The 18967-nt window shown below is 43.7% G+C and overlaps 1 protein-coding gene across 1 annotated transcript in view; it reads left to right on the top strand.

Annotated features, from left to right (window-relative positions):
- Window positions 1-1929: 1929 nt before the first annotated feature.
- The window catches only part of LOC126260783 (serine protease snake-like), a 179477-nt gene continuing 162439 nt past the window's right edge, over window positions 1930-18967 (top strand). Inside the window, exons 1-2 of the mRNA XM_049958120.1 lie at window positions 1930-2004; window positions 12525-12939. Of these exons, the coding sequence (XP_049814077.1) occupies window positions 1930-2004; window positions 12525-12939 (490 nt within the window). The remainder of the gene's footprint in view (window positions 2005-12524; window positions 12940-18967) is intronic.

The raw sequence follows: 18967 nt of genomic DNA, 5'->3' as shown, positions 1-18967 counted from the left end.
GTGCTACATCGAAAACGACATATCGCTGTTTGTTGTTATGAAATAAACAATTGACTCAAAGTAATGAAAAGTGTGGGCTCATACACTTGAGTCTAAACGAAATCTGTTAAACTTCGGTTACACGATAAATCAGACAAATATGAAGACCATCAGTTGAATTAAATACCTAGGGATAACAATTACCAACAACTTAGGCCGGCCTGAGTGGCCAAGAGGTTCTAGGCGCTACAGTCTGGCACCGCGCGACCGCTAAGGTCGCAGGTTCGAATCCTGCCTCGCGAATGGATGTGTGTGATGTCCTTAGGTTAGTTAGGTTTAAATAGTTCTAAGTTCTAGGGGACTGATGACCTCAGAAGTTAAGTCCCATAGTGCTCAGAGCCATTTGAACTAACAACTTAGACTGAAGCGATCACACAGAAAATGTTGTGAGGAAGGCGAACAAAATACTTTGTTTTATTGGCAGAACACTTATAAGATGGATCGGATCTACTACAGAAATTGCCTACATTACGGTTGTCCCACCTGTTCTGTGGTACCGTTGCTCTGTCTGGGATCCTTACCAGATTCACCGAGGACATCAAAAAAGTTCAAAGAAGGGTAGTTCGTTTTGTACTTTAGCGAAATAGGGTAGAGAGTGTCACGGTTAAGATACGCGAGTTGGGGTGGCAGTCATTAAACGAGGGCACTTCTCGTTACTGCGACATCTCGTCACTAAATTTCAATCACCAGCTTTCTCTTCCAAATTCGAAAATACTTTCTTGACACCGATCTGCGTAGGGAAAAATGATCATCGTAATAAAATAAAAGAAATAAAAACTCCACCGAAAGATTTAAGCGTTCGGTTTTCCCGCACGCCGTTCGAGAATGGAAAGGAACGTAGAGAAATAGTCTGATGCTTGTTCGATGAAGTATCTGCCAAGTACTGAAGAGTGAATTACAGAGTAATCATGTAGAAGAAGAGCTAAACGTAGAGTTTTCGATGGTGTAGGGTATATTAACACATTACAGTATGTTCTAAATGCTTTATGGACCAAAATTATCAAAACAAACAGAAATTACCTTTATTTCTCCAAGACATACTGACACTGAGATAAACTGCTTTCTTTAAGCAGACGATACTAACTACTAGGAACATGCAGAAACGAAAAACATGGTGTAAAGCGTATGTTACAGTTAGGCACATCGAGTTTAGTTTATTCACAGATCTAGGAAAAAATAAAATTTGGATTTAGTTATATGGAACATAAGGACTGAGTCGGGTAAGGCAGTTGCAGACGATTACATTGGAAGTAAAAGAAATAAGAGCACAAGAGGAAGGGTCTGGAATCCTTTTTGTAAACTAAATAGGACTTTCAAAACTAACCTTCCGATGTGTCTGTAAAAGAAAGTCAGTACCCATTTTGACTGACGCCAGCGAAACAACGATTTTAAACGAAGAAATCGTTTAAAAATTAAGGAATGCTCAGAGAGCAAAGGAAACATCTGTGATGGGAATTGCTGGAAGATACAGGAAGAACAAAAACCTACATGGATCAGATGCAGACTGGAGTGAAGTGCGTAATTACCACTCTAATGAAAATGGAGTTAATATGGGCGGGACATGTAGCCAGTGGGATCGATGGTTTGGAGGGGAACTAACGTAATGCAGATGTTAGGAAAACGTGTGAAACATTCTGTTATATCCGTAGTTGGAATGGACTGGGTGCAGTGAGGCTTTGAGGCTTGCGAACAAACCAGATGAGAAGCTGTAAAGAAAACTATTATTAGGTTCTTTACGACTTGGGGTACAGGCACTCTAGTTAAGTCAGGTGGAGATTTAGTGGAGCGGACGGCGCAGCGGGTGTCTCTAGCGCTCAGAGGGTTGGCTGTTTGTGGCCACACGGCGAGCAGATAAGAGTCTACGAACTGGAAATCCAAGAGCTTTTAAAGATGGAGAATCCGGGCTTCCCGTCCTGGCGTCACAGCCGTAGGGACGAGCTGGCTGAACAAGTGGCTGGCTTTCTCGTAAGTATTTGAACACATGGCTGCAGACGACAACTCGTGACACGTCAAGTGTGTGTGGAAGTCGAGCAGGAAGCATCTGTACTCCACGCTTTACCTCTATCTACAGCTATCTGACATTTTCAGTCTGCCGCTGTCTTCTTACGTAATTTGTTGCTGAAGAAGAACAGTCACCCTTGAGGAGAGAGCAATTTCTGTCTAGTGGAATGTTTACCGAAGTAAACGATCAAGATAAGTAAACGATCAGGAAGTAATGCGAATTCACAAATCGATACTCCGCACAGCTAAAATCTGTGTTACAGCAGTTCAAAGGCCCACAACAAATTTGCTAAATTTTGTAACACTGAAGAAAACAATTTGACTGTTCCAAAAGTGTTCAGGCTTTAATGGTCACTTGCTGTCGTATCTTTTTAAGTTCACACTGAAAATAACGTTTTGTGGTAGGGAACATGGAGCATTGTAGGCCGCTGTGGTAATTCAGTGTCTCAGGCATAGGTCTCACGTTGGGATTATGTCTTCCAAGACAATAAGTCATACTGTCACAGGGTGGTAAATCAAAATCTGTGAATACTATCGCTGTATACAGATTTTAGTTCGGAAAAAATTCGATGGACTGGCCAAAGAGGCAAACAAAACGAGATGCCAACGAAGCAGACGATATATTAACTATCGATGGACGCTTGCCGCATACACTAGTCAGCCAGAACATTATGGCTACCTACCTGACAGCCGGTATGTCAACTTTTGGCACGGATGGCTGCAGCGATGCGTCGTTTCATGGAAGCAGTGAGGCCTTGGTTGGTCGCTGGAACTAACTGACACCACATCTACACCCACAAGTCACCTAATTCCCGTGAATTCTTAGGAGGAGGCGCTGAGCTCTGACGCCACATTCAGTCACATCCCAGATGTTTTCGATCGGGATCAGATGTGGCGAGGTGGGGGGCACATCAATTGGAATTGACCACCGTGTTCCTCGAACCACTCCACCACACTCCTGGCCTTGTGGCATAGCGCATTATTTTGTTGCAAAAAGCCACTGCCGTCAAAAATGGTTCAAATGGCTCTGAGCACTATGCGACTCAACTTCTGAGGTCATCAGTCGCCTAGAACTTAGAACTAATTAAACCTAACTAACCTAAGGACATCACACACATCCATGCCCGAGGCAGGATTCGAACCTGCGACCGTAGCGGTCACGCGGTTCCAGACTGAAGCGCCTTTAACCGCACGGCCACACCGGCCGGCGCCACTGCCGTCGGGGAACATGGTCGTCATGAAGGGGTGTACGTGGTCTGCAATTAGTGTACCATACACTTTGGCCGTCTTGATGCCTTGCACGAGCTCCATTGGCTCCATAGATGCTCACGTGAGCGTTCGCCAGAGCGTAATGGAGTCGCCGCCAGCTTGTCTCCGTCCCGCAGCACAGGTGTCAAAGAGCTGTTCCCCTGGAAGACGACGGATTCGCGCCCCTCCATCGGCATGGTGAAGAAGGCATCGGTCTTCATCAGAGCATCCAATGCCCTGACAGTGCGCCAACGTCCAGGGCCGATGGTCACGTAGTTGCCGATGTCGTGGTGTTAACATTGGCACATGCCTGGGTCGTCGGTTGCGGAGGCCCATTGTTAGGATCGTTCGGTGCACTGTGTGCTCAGACACACTTACAGTGTGCCCAGCACTGAAGTCTGACGTTAGTTCCGCCACAGTTTGCCGCCTGACTTGTTTTATCAGTCTGCCCAGTCTACCACGTCCGACCTTGGCAATGAGAGGTGACCGGCTAGCCCCACGACTCCTGGACGTGGTTTCACCTTGGTTTCGCCACGTGTTGGAGACACTCGCCGCAGCACTCCTCGAACGTCCGACAAGTCGTGCCGTTTGCGAAACGCCCGTGCCGAGCCTCTGGGGCTTCGCCAGTCTACACACGGACAGCACGCTCACTGGTGCTACATACACCGCGCGTGTGTCTGATTGGCATTCATTCCTCGGCAGGCGATGCTGTTATCGCAACAGAGTACATTACACACTTTAATTAGGAGAAATGGGAAAAAAATAGAGAGAAAAATAGCGGAGAACCCTTCGAAAAATTCTAGGACCTGCCGTAGACGAACATGGCACCTGAAAATTAAGAAACGGGGAAGGACACTAAAAAATTTCTAAAGCCTAAAACACAATCCGGAGAAGATGGCCCTGTTTCTTTGGAGATGTGAATCGGAAGGAAAACAGTAGATTAAGTGAAAGAATATCCCAGTATTAAAAACAAAATCAGTGTAGCAGAGACACTAAAAAAGGCTTAGAATAGGTGAACATAACTGAAGAAGGCATTCAGCACATAAAAAATTGAGAACGAAAATATAAAGCTTCATAGATTTTCAAGGTAAAGAGAGAAAATGTGGAAGCGTCTTCACCCAAGAAGAGAAACAACAGGAGAGGGAGAGAAAGGAAAAGCGTTGGTGACAGAGGATGAACAACTTTATACGAGAGAACATTCCTCTGACAAACTGTTTTACGTGTTTCGGAGTTAGATAGTACGAGGCGTGAAGAAGAAAGGGCTTGCTGCTCCGTCCAGTATCTCTCTTTAAAATGGTTTTATTTGCAAGGGATGATATAAAATGAAGGTGATGGTTGTTCGTGCTTGATACCTATCTACCCGTCGGAGAAGTGAAGTCGTTTTGATGCCAAAGACGGTGCTTTACCGTATTAGGTAAACGTTCCTACTACACTGGTACGTGAAAGTTAAGAACGAAAGTAACTTACGAGCGATGTGTGAGTGAGAAGTAACATATCATGATAACACTTGGACCGTACATAGAAATAACTACACTGAACAGCCAAAGAAACTGGTACACTTGTCTAATAACGTGTAGGGCCCTCACGAGCACGCAGAAGTGCCGCAACACGACGTGGCACGGACTCGACTAGTGTCTGAAGTAGTGCTGGAGGGAACTAACACATCGAATCCTGCAGGACTGCCCATAAATCCGTTAAGACTACGAGGGGGTGGAGATCTCTTCTGAGCAGCACGTTGCAAGGAATCCCAGATATGCTCAATAATGTTTATGTCTGGAGAGTTTGGTGGCCAGCTGAAGTGTTTAAACTGAGAAGAGTGTTCCTGGAACCACTCTGTAGCAATTATGCACGTGTGGGGTGTCGCATTGTCCTGCTGGAATTGCCCAAGTCCGTCGGAATGCACAGTGGACGTGAATGGGTGCAGGTGATCACACAGGACGCTTACGTACGAGTCACCTGTCAGAGTCATATCTACATCTACATCTACGTCCATACTCCGCAGTCTCGTATTGTTCGTGGAAAGAAATATCGTCGGTATGCCTCTATGTGGGCTCTAATCTCTCTCATTTTATCCTCATGGTCTCTTCGCGAGATATACGTAGGAGGGAGCAATATACTGCTTGACTCCTCGGTGAAGGTATGTTCTCGAAACTTCAACAAAAGCCCGTACCGAGCTACTGAGCGTCTCTCGTGCAGAGTCTTCCACTGGAGTGTATCTATCATCTCCGTAACGCTTTCGTAATTACTAAATGATCCTGTAACGAAGCGCGCTGCTCTCCGTTGGATCTTCTCTATCTCTTCTATCGACCCTATCTGGTACGGATCCCACACTGGTGAGCAATATTCAAGCAGTGGGCAAACAAGTGTACTGTAACCTACTTCTTTTGTTTTCGGATTGCATCTCCTTAGGATTCTTCCAATGAATCTCAGTCTGGCATCTGCTTTACCGACGATCAACTTCATATGATTACTCCATTGTAAATCACTCCTAATGCCTACTTCCAGATAATTTATGGAATTAACTGCTTCCAGTAGCTGACCTGCTATGTTGTTGTTGTTGTTGTGGTCTTCAGTCCTGAGACTGGTTTGATGCAGCTCTCCACGCTACTCTATCCTGTGCAAGCTTCTTCATCTCCCAGTACCTACTGCAACCTACATCCTTCTGAATCTGCTTAGTGTATCCATCTCTTGGTCTCCCCCTACGATTTTTACCCTCCACGCTGCCCTCCAATACTAAATTGGTGATCCCTTGATGCCTCAGAACATGTCCTACCAACCGATCCCTTCTTCTTGTCAAGTTGTGCCACAAACTCCTCTTCTCCCCAATCCTATTCAGTACCTCCTCATTAGTTATGTGATCTACCCATCTAATCTTCAGCATTCTTCTGTAGCACCACATTTCGGAAGCTTCTATTCTCTTCTTGGCCAAACTATTTATCGTCCATGTTTCACTTCCATACATGGCTACACTCCATACAAATACTTTCAGAAAAGACTTCCTGACATTTAAATCTATACTCGATGTTAACAAATTTCTCTTCTTCAGAAACGCTTTCCTTGTCATTGCCAGTCTACATTTTATATCCTCTCTACTTCGACCATCATCAGTTATTTTGCTCCCCAAATAGGAAAACTCCTTTACTACTTTAAGTGTCTCATTTCCTAATCTAATACCCTCAACAGCACCCGACTTAATTCGACTACATTCCATTATTCTCGATTTGCTTTTGTTGATGTTCATCTTATATCCTCCCTTCAAGACACCATCCATTCCATTCAACTGCTCTTCCAAGTCCTTTGCTGTCTCTGACAGAATTACAATGTCATCGGCGAACCTCAAAGTATTTATTTCTTCTCCATGGATTTTAATACCTACTCCGATTTTTCTTTTGTTTCCTTTACTGCTTGCTCAATATACAGATTGAATAACATCGGGGAGAGGCTACAACCCTGTCTCACTCCTTTCCCAACCACTGCTTCCCTTTCATGCCCCTCGACTCTTATAACTGCCATCTGGTTTCTGTACAAATTGTAAATAGCCTTTCGCTCCCTGTATTTTACCCCTGCCACCTTCAGAATTTGAAAGAGAGTATTCCAGTTAACGTTGTCAAAAGCTTTCTCCAAGTCTACAAATGCTAGAAACGTAGGTTTGCCTTTTCTTAATCTTTCTTCTAAGATAAGTCGTAAGGTTAGTATTGCCTCACGTGTTCCTGTATTTCTACGGAATCCAAACTGATCTTCCCCGAGGTCGGCTTCTACTAGTTTTTCCATTCGTCTGTAAAGAATTCGTGTTAGTATTTTGCAGCTGTGGCTTATTAAACTGATTGTTCGGTATATTGTAGCCAAATGACAAATGATATTTCTTTCTATGTATTCGCAGCACATATCACTGCAACTGCACACTCCCCACACCATTACAGATCCTCCACCAGTTTGAACAGTCTCCTGCTGACGTGCAGGGTCCATGGTCTCATGATGTTGTGTCTATACCTGTACACGTCCATCCGCTCGGTACAATTTCAAACGAGACGTGTCTGTCCGGGCAACACGTTTCCAGTCGTCAAAAGTCGAATATCAGTGTTGACGGGCCCAGGCGAGGCGTAAAGGTTTGTGTCGTCCAGTGATCAACGTTACACGAGTGGGCCTTCGGCTCTGAAAGCCCATAGCAGTGATGTTTCGTTGAATGGTTCGCACGTTGACACTTGTTGATGGCCCAGCATTAAAGTCTGCAGCAATTTACGGAAGGGTTGCACTTCTGTCACGTTGAACGATTCTCTTCAGCCGTCGTTGGTCCCGTTCTTGCAGGATCTCATACCGGCCGCAGCGATGTCGGAGATTTGATGTTTTACCGGATTCCTGATATTCACGGTACACTCGTGAAATGGTCGTAGGGGAAAATCCCCACTTCACCGATAACTCGGAGATGCTGTGTCCCATCGCTCATGCGCCGACTATAACACCGTTCAAACTCACATCTTGATAGCCTGTCACTGAAGCAGCAGTAGCCGAACTAACAATTGCGCCAGACGCTTGTTACCTTATCTACATCTACATCTACATCTACATTTATACTCCGCAAGGCACCTAACGGTGTGTGGCGGAGGGCACTTTACGTGCCACTGTCTTTACCACCCTTTCCTGTTCCAGTCGCGTATGTTTCGCGGGAAGAACGACTGCCGGAAAGCTTCCGTGCGCACACGAATCTCTGTAATTTTACATTCGTGATCTCCTCGGGAGGTATAAGTAGGGGGAAGCAATATATTCGATACCGTATCCAGAAACGCACCCTCTCGAAACCTGGACAGCAAGCTACACCGCGATGCAGAGCGCCTCTCTTGCAGAGTCTGCCACTTGAGTTTGCTAAACATCTCCGTAACGCTATGACGCTTACCAAATAACCCTGTGACGAAACGCGCCGCTCTTCTTTGGACCTTCTCTATCTCCTCTGTCAACCCGACCTGGTACGGATCCCACACTGATGAGCAATACTCAAGTATAGGTCGAACGAGTGTTTTGTAAGCCATCTCCTTTGTTGATGGACTACATTTTCTAAGGACTCTCCCAATGAATCTCAACCTGGCATCCGCCTTAGCAACAATTAATTTTATATGACCATTCCACTTCTAATCGTTCCGTACACATATTCCCAGATATTTTACAGAAGTAACTGCTACCAGTGTTTGTTCCGTTATCATATAATCATACAATAAAGGATCCTTCTTTCTATGTATTCTCAATACATTACATTTGTCTATGTTATAGACCGCAGCGCCATATTCTGCCTGTTTACATATACGCATTGAATACGCAATTGCCGGCCGCGGTGGTCTAGCGGTTCTAGGCGCGCAGTCCGGAACCGCGCGACTGCTACGGTCGAAGGTTCGAATCCTGCCTCGGGCATGGATGTGTGTGTCGTCCTTAGGTTAGTTAGGTTTAAGTAGTTCTAAGTTCTAGGGGACTGATGGCCTCAGAAGTTAAGTCGCATAGTGCTCAGAGCCATTTGAACCATTTTTTGAATACGCAATTCTATAGCAGCTTGTTTGGCGCTTGAGCAGCATAGTAGAGAATGTAACCGAAAGAAATACGGAATGGGAAGAACGGAACTGACACTTTAACTAAAACAGTGTAATTGCACTGAAGTCACCGCGATTTGTGATGGTCCCTTGGACATTACAAAAGGGGGCACATTGTTCGTAATAGTGTGTGTGATCACCACAGACAGTAACGCAGCGCTGCAAGGTGCTTCCACGCTGGCCGCTGGGTTCCTGTGGTAGGGGGTTCTGTTCCTCCACCAGCGTGGTTGACATCCGGTGGTGGTCGTTGGTGTACGTGGTCGCGCTGCATTAGGTCTCCCCAATGCACTGCATACGTGCTCTATGGGATTTGAGTCGAGGGAACGAGCTGAACACTCTATTCGCAGGATATGCTCTCGTTGCAAGAGCTCCTCCACCTGTGTTGTTCGATGCGGTTCCCGTTGCCATCCATGAAAATGAAAAAAAAAAAAAGGTTCAAATGGCACTGAGCACTATGGGACTTAACATCTGTGGTCATCAGTCCCCTAGAACTTAGAACTACTTAAACCTAACTAACCTAAGGACATCACACACATCCATGCCCGAGGCAGGATTCGAAACTGCGACCGCGGTTGCGGACTGAGCGCCTAGAACCGCTCGGCCACCACGACCGGCCCATGAAAATGAGGTCAGGGACAAACGCACTGCTGAAAAGACGCAGATGGGGAAGCCGTACAGTTTCACAATAACGTTTACCGATGGGTGTACCGCCTTTCTAGATTTGGATGTCGGGACGTACATACACCTTTATGGCTCCCCACAGCCTAACATGTGGAGCAACACAACGATCATATTCGACAAACTTGGACGTATCCCCATATGGCGAGAGGTGGTTAGAGGTAATGCAGCCAAGAACATCGTTTTGTTGGTCCAGGTCCTATTGTGTGGGAAGGCATAACGTTGCTTGGGCTCACTGACTTCCAAGTCCTTGAGCACGGCACATTCTCCGGTCAGTGGTGTTGTGGCAGTGTACTCTTTCCTCCACCAGCTTTTTTGATTCAGGGTGCACTGTTACGGATGGTAATGGATGATGAAGCGGTACAGCAAGTATCAGCGCAGGCGGAAGAGGGCATGGAACTGGAAGATATTTGGCGAGTGGACTGGCCTGTCCATTTCCCCCAGCTTAATCCCATGGAGTGCACATGGGATGCGTTGGGAAGACATGCTGCGGCACGTCCATGTGTGTGAAAGGCCGTCAAGCAGCTGTCAAGTGGAGGGTTGGGGGCGTGGCAGGCGACTGGGACGGACTGCCACAAGAACATTTTACCAACCTGGTGGGCAGCATGGAACCACTTTGGAGAGCATCCATTGCCGTCTGTGGTCGTCGCACACCCTATTAACGAGCACGTCCTGTCTTCTGTAACGAGCAGGCGCGATGGCTTCAGTGTAATTGTCGTCTTTCAATACGAGTGCAAGTCCTGTTCGTGTTACTGCGGGCTCCTCTCAGTTAGCTTCTCTAGTTAACTGCAAGGGCACATTAAAGCAGGGGAGGGGGCGATCGCCCCTTAACAGGGTAAAAACTAAATTAAAATCAAACGCTAATTTTTGTAATCTGCGTCAAAGTAAGCACGCGATGTAGTCATTTAATTCAGTACTCCCCTGGACACCTTTGTGCGCCCGCGAGAGAATGTGCTGCCTGTACCAGTCGCTTGTGCTCTCCCTCCTGTTTGTAATAGACCCTCGAAGGGAAAAGAAAAATTCTGTATGGAATAAATATGCTGCGAAGCGGCAAAAAGTTAACTTATATACATGTGACAGGTGTAAGAGATAATATCTCAGATAATTTATATTTCTAAAACAAGAGACAAAAACTTTCAATTATTCTTCTTCTGTTCTGTCTGTTAGAGTTTGGAGAGGAACATCTTAGCGTAATCTACCAGAAGCTGTACAGTTATTTAGTTGATAAAGCAAGTCATCAAAAGTGCCGGTGTTTTACGTAAAATGACAGTACACCGAACCAATTGCTTGCGTCGTAAACAAATTGTATTTGTGTAGTAATATTTCGCAGCAACCAGCGCGAAGATAATCGACGAAGGATAATGGCCGTTAACTAACATTTTATTAACGGTCTCATGTTATAATCTGTGTTGTTCTAGACCAGCAACCTGTATCTTTTATATATCGAAATCTGATGTTTCCTCATCCGGTGACTGTAAGGTACATAAAAAACCATTTTAATTGTTTTAATTGCGAGAGCCATTATTCCGTCGAGGCTCTGCAAAAATCACTAAACAGAAAATCACCATAAAAGTCAAGCAAAGCTACATTAATATTAAAACTGAAATTCTATTTGAGAGATCGCAACTCAGACCTGTAATACGAATAGTTATCTCATTTCACGAATAAGCCAAGCTTTATGTTCGAATTCTGGACGCCGAATATTAGGATGGCTTCCCGATCTGCCACAGCAGCACACTTTACGATTATAATTTTCAAAATTATATATAAAATATAATTGTCAACAAATTAAGAACTATAGTTTTAAAAGTATTTTATTCTAATTTTAATTTATTCGCTTTTAATTTGCTTATCAAGTCTGTGTTAACAAAAGCCTTATGGCCTTGTTGGTGTGTGTTAACAGTTATGTAAAAGAAGTTACTCAGGAAGAGGTTGTGTATGATACACATTTCAAGAAATTTAAAACTTTTTTCCCTAAATTAAAACATTTGTGCAATTCTTTGACATTTTTAAGGGGGGGGGGGGGGGGTAGGACGTCAAACGGGCCTACTTGGAGCAGGAGAGGCACCACAGGACATTTTACTTTTACAAGTAAATTCACAAAACTTTGTCATCATGACCAGGAAGGATTCAGCGTTCACACTCGTAGCAGTGGAAGTTCAGAAAGTTAACAAAATAATTTTTTTTTACATGCGAAATTTCATCATTTTTTCTCTTATTATTGGCTGCATTGGTTGCTATAGGTACACTTTTCTTGATAAGTAAGTGAGACTGTTCGATGAATTTTGCACAGCATAGAAACCATACTTACAGGTGTCTGAAACTCTAGAATCTATTTAATTTATGAAAAAGTGAATGAGCTGTTACGTTTTAAACTTTATGTTTAGAGAAAAAAATCAAATTTTGTAGTTAATTATCTCACTTTTTACCACAGTTTTTAATAGATTTGGAAAATTCTAGAGTTTCATACACCTATAAGCATGGTTTGTATGCTGTGCAAAATTCATCAAAGAATGTCTCTTACTTGTGAAGAAAAATCTACCTATAGGAACAAATCCAGCTAACAGTAAGTGAAAAAAATGATGAAATTTCATATCTAAAAAAAAATTATTTTGTTATGTTTTTGCACTTCCACTGCTATGAGTGTGAATCCTGAATCCTTCCTGGTCATACTGACAAAGTTTTATGAATTTATTTGTAAAAGTGTAGACAGTAGAAAATAAAATGTCGTGTGGCGCCTCTGCTGCTCCAAGTCGGCCCGTTTGACCTCCTATCCCCCTTAGGTACCAACACAGCTTTTTTCCTTTATCTTTCAAGGAGAGGATCCCTGGGTCTTCTTTCTCTTCCAGGCAAGCACCACCACCGACAAAACTTCATTAATCCGCCCCTGGCTCGCTGTAGGAGTTGTTTCTGTGTATGGTCCACGTATTGTCGAGCTATGTTACTTGTCAGTGTCACGTACTGTGAAGGTTGCTTTCGTCTAAGTTTCTGGCAGCAGTGCGTTTCGTACAAGGTCCGTCCGAACGCGGGAAGGGAGAGAGGCGGCCGAGCATTGTCCGGCGAGGAGCGGCGGCAGCGGCCAGCGGCTGCGCGCTGCGTATAAAGGCGCGCCGCGGCCAGCGCCCGCCAGTGCAGTACTCGCCGCTCCTTGTGTGTGGCTGCCTGCTGCTGGCTGCTGCTGCTGGTGGCTACTTGCTGCGCTCCGCCCGGGCCACGATAGAGGTCCTGCCCGGCGTGACCACGACGTCTGGGGACGTCCCGCCGTCGCCTAGTCTAGCCCAGACTAGTCTCTGCTCTAGCCTAGGCCACGCTGCCGCACCGCGCGCGATGGCCGGCCGCCCACAGCTGCTGCTGCTGGTGATGGCCGCTCTCGCCGAGGTCTCTGCCCGCCAACTCTACGGTGAGTCAGGCACATCCTCTCCACTAGTATCTCTCTCCCTGTGTGTGTGTGTGTGGGGGGGGGGGGGGTGCGCAGTAGTCGACCGTACGCTGTCCCCAGGTTTGCAGAGGACATGGCAAGTGGTCAGTAGTACAAACCAAGTGTGAAACTCAACACGACATTCTGGATACCTAAACAACGACTGGATATGTCATAGGACGTGTGTGTACGCAGTTGTGTCATGACGGTTCTTGAGACTCGTCATTAGACTGAGTGCACCATATTTAATAGCGAAAACTGACCGGAGTGACAGTATATTATAACAGAATCAAAATATTTTTTGTCACATATTTCGACCTCAAGACACACAAGTCGTACGAGTACCGCGAAATGTCGTGATTAGAAACGGTTTTCAACTTCAAAAGAAAGAATTAACCATTTTAAAAACAAATACGACAATCAGAATTACATGGGACTAGCTGACAATCCTGGCATTGCCCACCTACTCATTTCGCCAATTTTCTATTAGAATCGAAAACAAAAACTGAACTTTGTTTGTAGTGTAGTATCTCGCACGGTTTCTGTGAGCTGGGCGCAGCTTCTTCCCACGTCTACAGTGCGATTTTGTAAACGTGTTTATGGCAACATCTCTTCGTAGCCCTGTAGCTAGTGATTCTCGCGTGCTACCGTTTGCCCTTTGCGGTTGAAAACTGTCAAAAGCGCTGCCAGTTGTCAGGGATTTCCTTGACTCCACTGTAGGTGTGTCTGAGTAGTGAAGAATAAATGAATTAAAACGTCATGAACGATGCGGCATTTTTTCACGCATATCAGTGTTTATGACGTCATATCTCTTGAAGTATGTGTCGCACAACGATGGATTTGTGTAGGTACATTCACCGGCATATTTTGATAATGTCTGCAAATATGTTGCGAAGAGGGTAGCAAAGCAGTAATAAAGTTAAACGTCATGCACACACTCACATTTTTTACGCATCTAAGTGTTTATGACGTCTTACTTCCTGAACTACCTGTGGTGCCATGTTATCATTTTGTAGGTGCCTTTAGCAGCGTATGTGAAAACCATCTGCGAAATTTATCGCGAGCAGAGTTAGCAGCACAGAAAGAGTAAATTTAAACGTCATACATGATGTGGCAGTTTCTCACGCATGTCATTGTTTATGACATCATTGCTCCTGAATTGTGTGGTAGATAGGTGATTTTTACCCCGATAGCAATTGTTCTCAGACATTAAGGGACATGTGCACAAAGTTCGGTTGAAGTCGGTCTAGTAGTTTACGAGGAGATGTGGGACACACATACACACACACACACACACACACACACACACTTGCACATCCATCCATGTTTATAATATGTATGGATTAATGGTCTTGTGACCAACTTAACACTTATAATTAGATTCGGCACCTAGCTCATGCTTTTATAACATAAAAAATAAAAACTTCGTGTTTCTATCCACCCCACAGATCGGTTCAATAGAAACAGCACTGTTCATCTTATTACTTTTTCTGCTTATTGGCCTTTGGGGTGAATAGGGACATGTCAAGATCTAGGAGAATAAGAAACGAAATTTATCTAGTCCAAAAATAGCTTTATTCAATACAAAAACTAGAAACATTACATCATTTGTGGTTTTTATTCTGTTCTCCGAATACAAATTGTTATACCTCTAATTATTTTATTGTAACATTAAACTGATGAAATTGTTTTGTTGGTTAATGTAGTTAAATCACAGGCATCACATTTGAAAATGATGTTGAATCTACAAGTCGTACCTCCAGAGCTTTCGAAAAATATCACTTTCACTAATAAATTACTCTTCGCCTTTTACGATGTGTGTGATGTCCTTAGGTTAGTTAGGTTTAAGTAGTTCTAAGTTCTAGGGGACTGATAACCACAGCAGATGAGTCCCATAGTGCTCAGAGCCATTTGAGCCATTTTTGAACTTTTTCCACATAGTTTAATCACAGCATAATCTCCTGGGTTGAGACCAGTACCATATGGGTTTTCATCTGCATAAAATTCTTGGCCTCTTTCTGAAGAAACGCTGAGAGTTACTGTTTCTATTCACCCCACAAATTCCAGAAACACAAACGTGATTTTCAATTAGTCTAAACAGAAGCAGATTAAGGTATACTTTACAACTGGACTTTTGCTTAATCAAACGGAATTGCACATTTGTTTACCGTATTCTTAAATTAAAACAACACAATTCAGATTGGTACTTACGCGTAAAATTCACAGAGTGAACAAAACATGAGCTAACAGTGTAGCCAATTTTGCAATTGATTATTTCCCAGTCACATTGGTTCATTACCAATCTACACAAATAACACTATGAATGACATTACCATTTAGATTTCGACACGATACCTCCTCCTTACTGAGCACGTTACCGCCCTTTTGTGGTATGGTTGACTGACAACAACAAAAACAAGCCTAACTTCGTTATACTCTTTTTCACAAACTTTCGAATAACATTAAAACAATTCTGTTATTTTTTGATTTTTTCCGATAAAGTATACTAAAAATGAAATAATTTTTTAGTCAGGTTCGTATCACTTCCATTGTTGTAATACCCTCAGCGGCATTCTGTTCCTTTCATTGTAAATAGTTGGAGTCGATCGTGCCGTGTGCATTCACTGGCCGTCTGTCATTTCTTTTTTGTTTTTGATAATTCGCTTTTTCGTTAATAGCATGGTTTCCTTGACACCGCAATTTTTTGTTTAAATATTTAATAGTTCACCTTGTTGTTGTTGTATAAATGGAAGAACCCTGGAGATACTAAAAGGTATCAGATAGATTATATAATGGTAGGACAGATATTTAGGAACCAGGTTTTAAATTGTAAGACATTTCCAGTGGCAGATGTGGACTCTGACCACAATCTATTGGTTATGACCTGTAGATTAAAACTGAAGAAACTGCAAAAAGGTGGGAACTTAAGGAGATGGGACCTGGATAAACTGAAAGAACCAGAGGTTGCACAGAGTTTCAGGGAGAGCATAAGGGAACAATTGACAGGAATGGGGAAAGAAATACAGTAGAAGAAGAATGGGTAGCTTTGAGGGATGGAGTAGTGAAGGCAGCAGAGGATCAAGTAGGTAAAAAGACGAGGGCTAGTAGAAATCCTTGGGTAAGAAAAGAAATATTGAATTTAATTGATGAAAGGAGAAAATATAAAAATGCAGTAAATGAAGCAGGCAAAAAGGAATACAAACGTCTCAAAAATGAGATCGACAGGAAGTGCTTAATGGCTAAGCAGGGATGGCTAGAGGACAAATGTAAGGATGTAGAGACTTATCTCACTAGGGGTAAGATAGATACTGCCTACAGGAAAATTAAAGAGACCTTTGGAGATAAGAGAACTACTTGTATGAACATCAAGAGCTCAGATGGAAACCCAGTTCTAAGCAAAGAAGGGAAACAGAAAGGTGGAAGGAGTATATAGAGGGTCTATACAAGGGCGATGTACTTGAGGACAATATTATGGAAATGGAAGAGGATGTAGATGAAGATGAAATGGGAGATACGATACTGCGTGAAGAGTTTGACAGAGCACTGAAAGACCTGAGTCGAAACAAGGCCCCCGGAGTAGACAACATTCCATTGGAACTACTGACGGCCTTGGGAGAGCCAGTCCTGACAAAACTGTATCATCTGATGAGGAAGATGTATGAAATAGGCGAAATACCCTCAGACTTCAAGAAGAATATAATAATTCCAATCCCAAGAAAGCAGGTGTTGACAGATGTGAAAATTACCGAACAATCAGTTTAATAAGCCACAGCTGCAAAATACTAACACGAATGGAAAAACTAGTAGAAGCCGACCTCGGGGAAGATCAGTTTGGATTCCGTAGGAATACTGGAACACGTGAGGCAATACTGACCTTACGACTTATCTTAGAAGAAAGATTAAGGAAAGGCAAACCTACGTTTCTAGCATTTGTAGACTTAGAGAAAGCTTTTGACAATGTTGCCTGGAATACTCTCTTTCAAATTCTAAAGGTGGCAGGGGAAAAATACAGGGAGCGAAAGGCTATTTACAATTTGTACAGAAACCAGATGGCAGTTATAAGATTCGAGGGACATGAAAGGGAAGCAGTGGTTGGGAATGGAGTGAGACAGGGTTGTAGCCTCTCCCCGATGTTATTCAATCTGTATATTGAACAAACAGTAAAGGAAACAAAAGAAAAATTAGGAGTAGGTATTAAAATCCATGGAGAAGAAATGTAAACTTTGAGGTTCGCCGATGACATTGTAATTCTGTCAGAGACAGCAAAGGACTTGGAAGAGCAGTTGAACGGAATGGATAGCGTCTTGAAAGGAGGGTATAAGATGAACATCAACAAAAGCAAAACAAAGATAATGGAATGTAGTCGAATTAAGTCGGGTGATGCTGAGGGAATTAGATTAGGAAATGAGACACTTAAAGTAGTAAAGGAGTTTTGCTACTTGGGGAGCAAAGTAACTGATGATGGTCGAAGTAGAGAGGATATAAAATGTAGACTGGCAATTGCAAGGAAAGCGTTTCTGAAGAAGAGAAATTTGTTAACATCGAGTATAGATTTAAGTGTCAGTAAGTCGTTTCTGAAAGTATTTGTATGGAGTGTAGCCACGTGTGGGAGTGAAAAGTGGACGATAACTAGTTTGGACAAGAAGAGAATAGAAGCTTTCGAAATGTGGTGCTACAGAAGAATGCTGAAGATTAGATGGGTAGATCACATTACTAATGAGGAGGTATTGAATAGGATTGGGGAGAAGAGAAGTTTGTGGCACAACTTGACTAGAAGAAGGGATCGATTAGTAGGACATGTTCTGAGGCATCAAGGGATCACCTGTTTAGTATTGGAGGGCAGCGTGGAGGGTAAAAATCGTAGAGGGAGACCAAGAGATGAATACACGAAGCAGGTTGAGGAGGATGTAGGTTGTAGTAGGTACTGGGAGATGAAGAAGCTTGCACAGGATAGAGTAGCATGGAGAGCTGCATCAAACCAGTGTCAGGACTGAAGACCACAACAATAACAACAGTTCACCTTACCTATGAAATTCAATTGTAATAATATTAAATAATTAACAGGGTTTAACTCCAGAATTTTACGTTAACGGCTTATAGGTATCAACACTTGTGTTGTATTTAATATATTGTTTCTTTTGTAATTAACAGTCTAAGTCATGACTTTGACATGAAAACTCTTGCTAGAAGATGGCCTTTATTACGTTCAAGGTCTATTTGCCTTCGTAGAGTCAGCTAATCGGATGGGAACTGTTCATATGGCAATCTTGTGTCCAAGCCAGAGCATTCAGCCAACATTATCAGTGCTCTTGCTAGAAGGAGTAGGATATCGAGCTTCACAGTATGGCGTCAGACTGCTTTGCTAATGGAAACAGACCATTACGGAGTGCACAACTGCGTGTCGTAAAGCACACACTAATCCCTCTTGAGGGATGACTCTGCCAAACAGCGTCTCGCCAGTAGCGCGCTGGTCAAGGTCGATCGTGAACAGGGAGACAGCTTCCGTATGCGAGGTCTGTAAGGGACTGCAGTGCCGTCGAGAGGAAGGAAGGATGTGACACACGTCGTAACTACGTTTCTTTCTTTACTTACTCATTTGGTTCAGGGAGCCGTTAAAGTATTTCTAGTTGACGTCACTTGGGCAGCTTGCGTGTCAAAGGTGTTAACTGTGAATAATACGTTGAGCTCGTGCTCAGTGTAATTTTGTGTTCGTGATGATGGTGACACAGATGAAACACTGCAGCAGGTGAATCCGGCAGGGGCACAGTTTCTCTCTGCTCGAATAGCACCCAGGGATTGCAGAGCTGAACGTCTCTATCCCATCGACGGATCACCGCCAAAGAGATCTGGCATGTAATCCACGGCAATGGGGAAAAAGTCTGATGTTTGATGTTAGAACTGTTACGTCGTTACGTATCTCTCCGCTCCCGCACTCCACCCCCCCCCCCCCTCCTCCCCAATCGACATTTTTTTTGACGTCATAATTCGAATTGAGTACCTCACCGCTCAG

The sequence above is a fragment of the Schistocerca nitens genome, chromosome 5, assembly GCF_023898315.1.
Source record: "Schistocerca nitens isolate TAMUIC-IGC-003100 chromosome 5, iqSchNite1.1, whole genome shotgun sequence".
Taxonomy (NCBI): domain Eukaryota; kingdom Metazoa; phylum Arthropoda; class Insecta; order Orthoptera; family Acrididae; genus Schistocerca; species Schistocerca nitens.
This window is presented reverse-complemented; position numbering and strand designations above follow the sequence as displayed.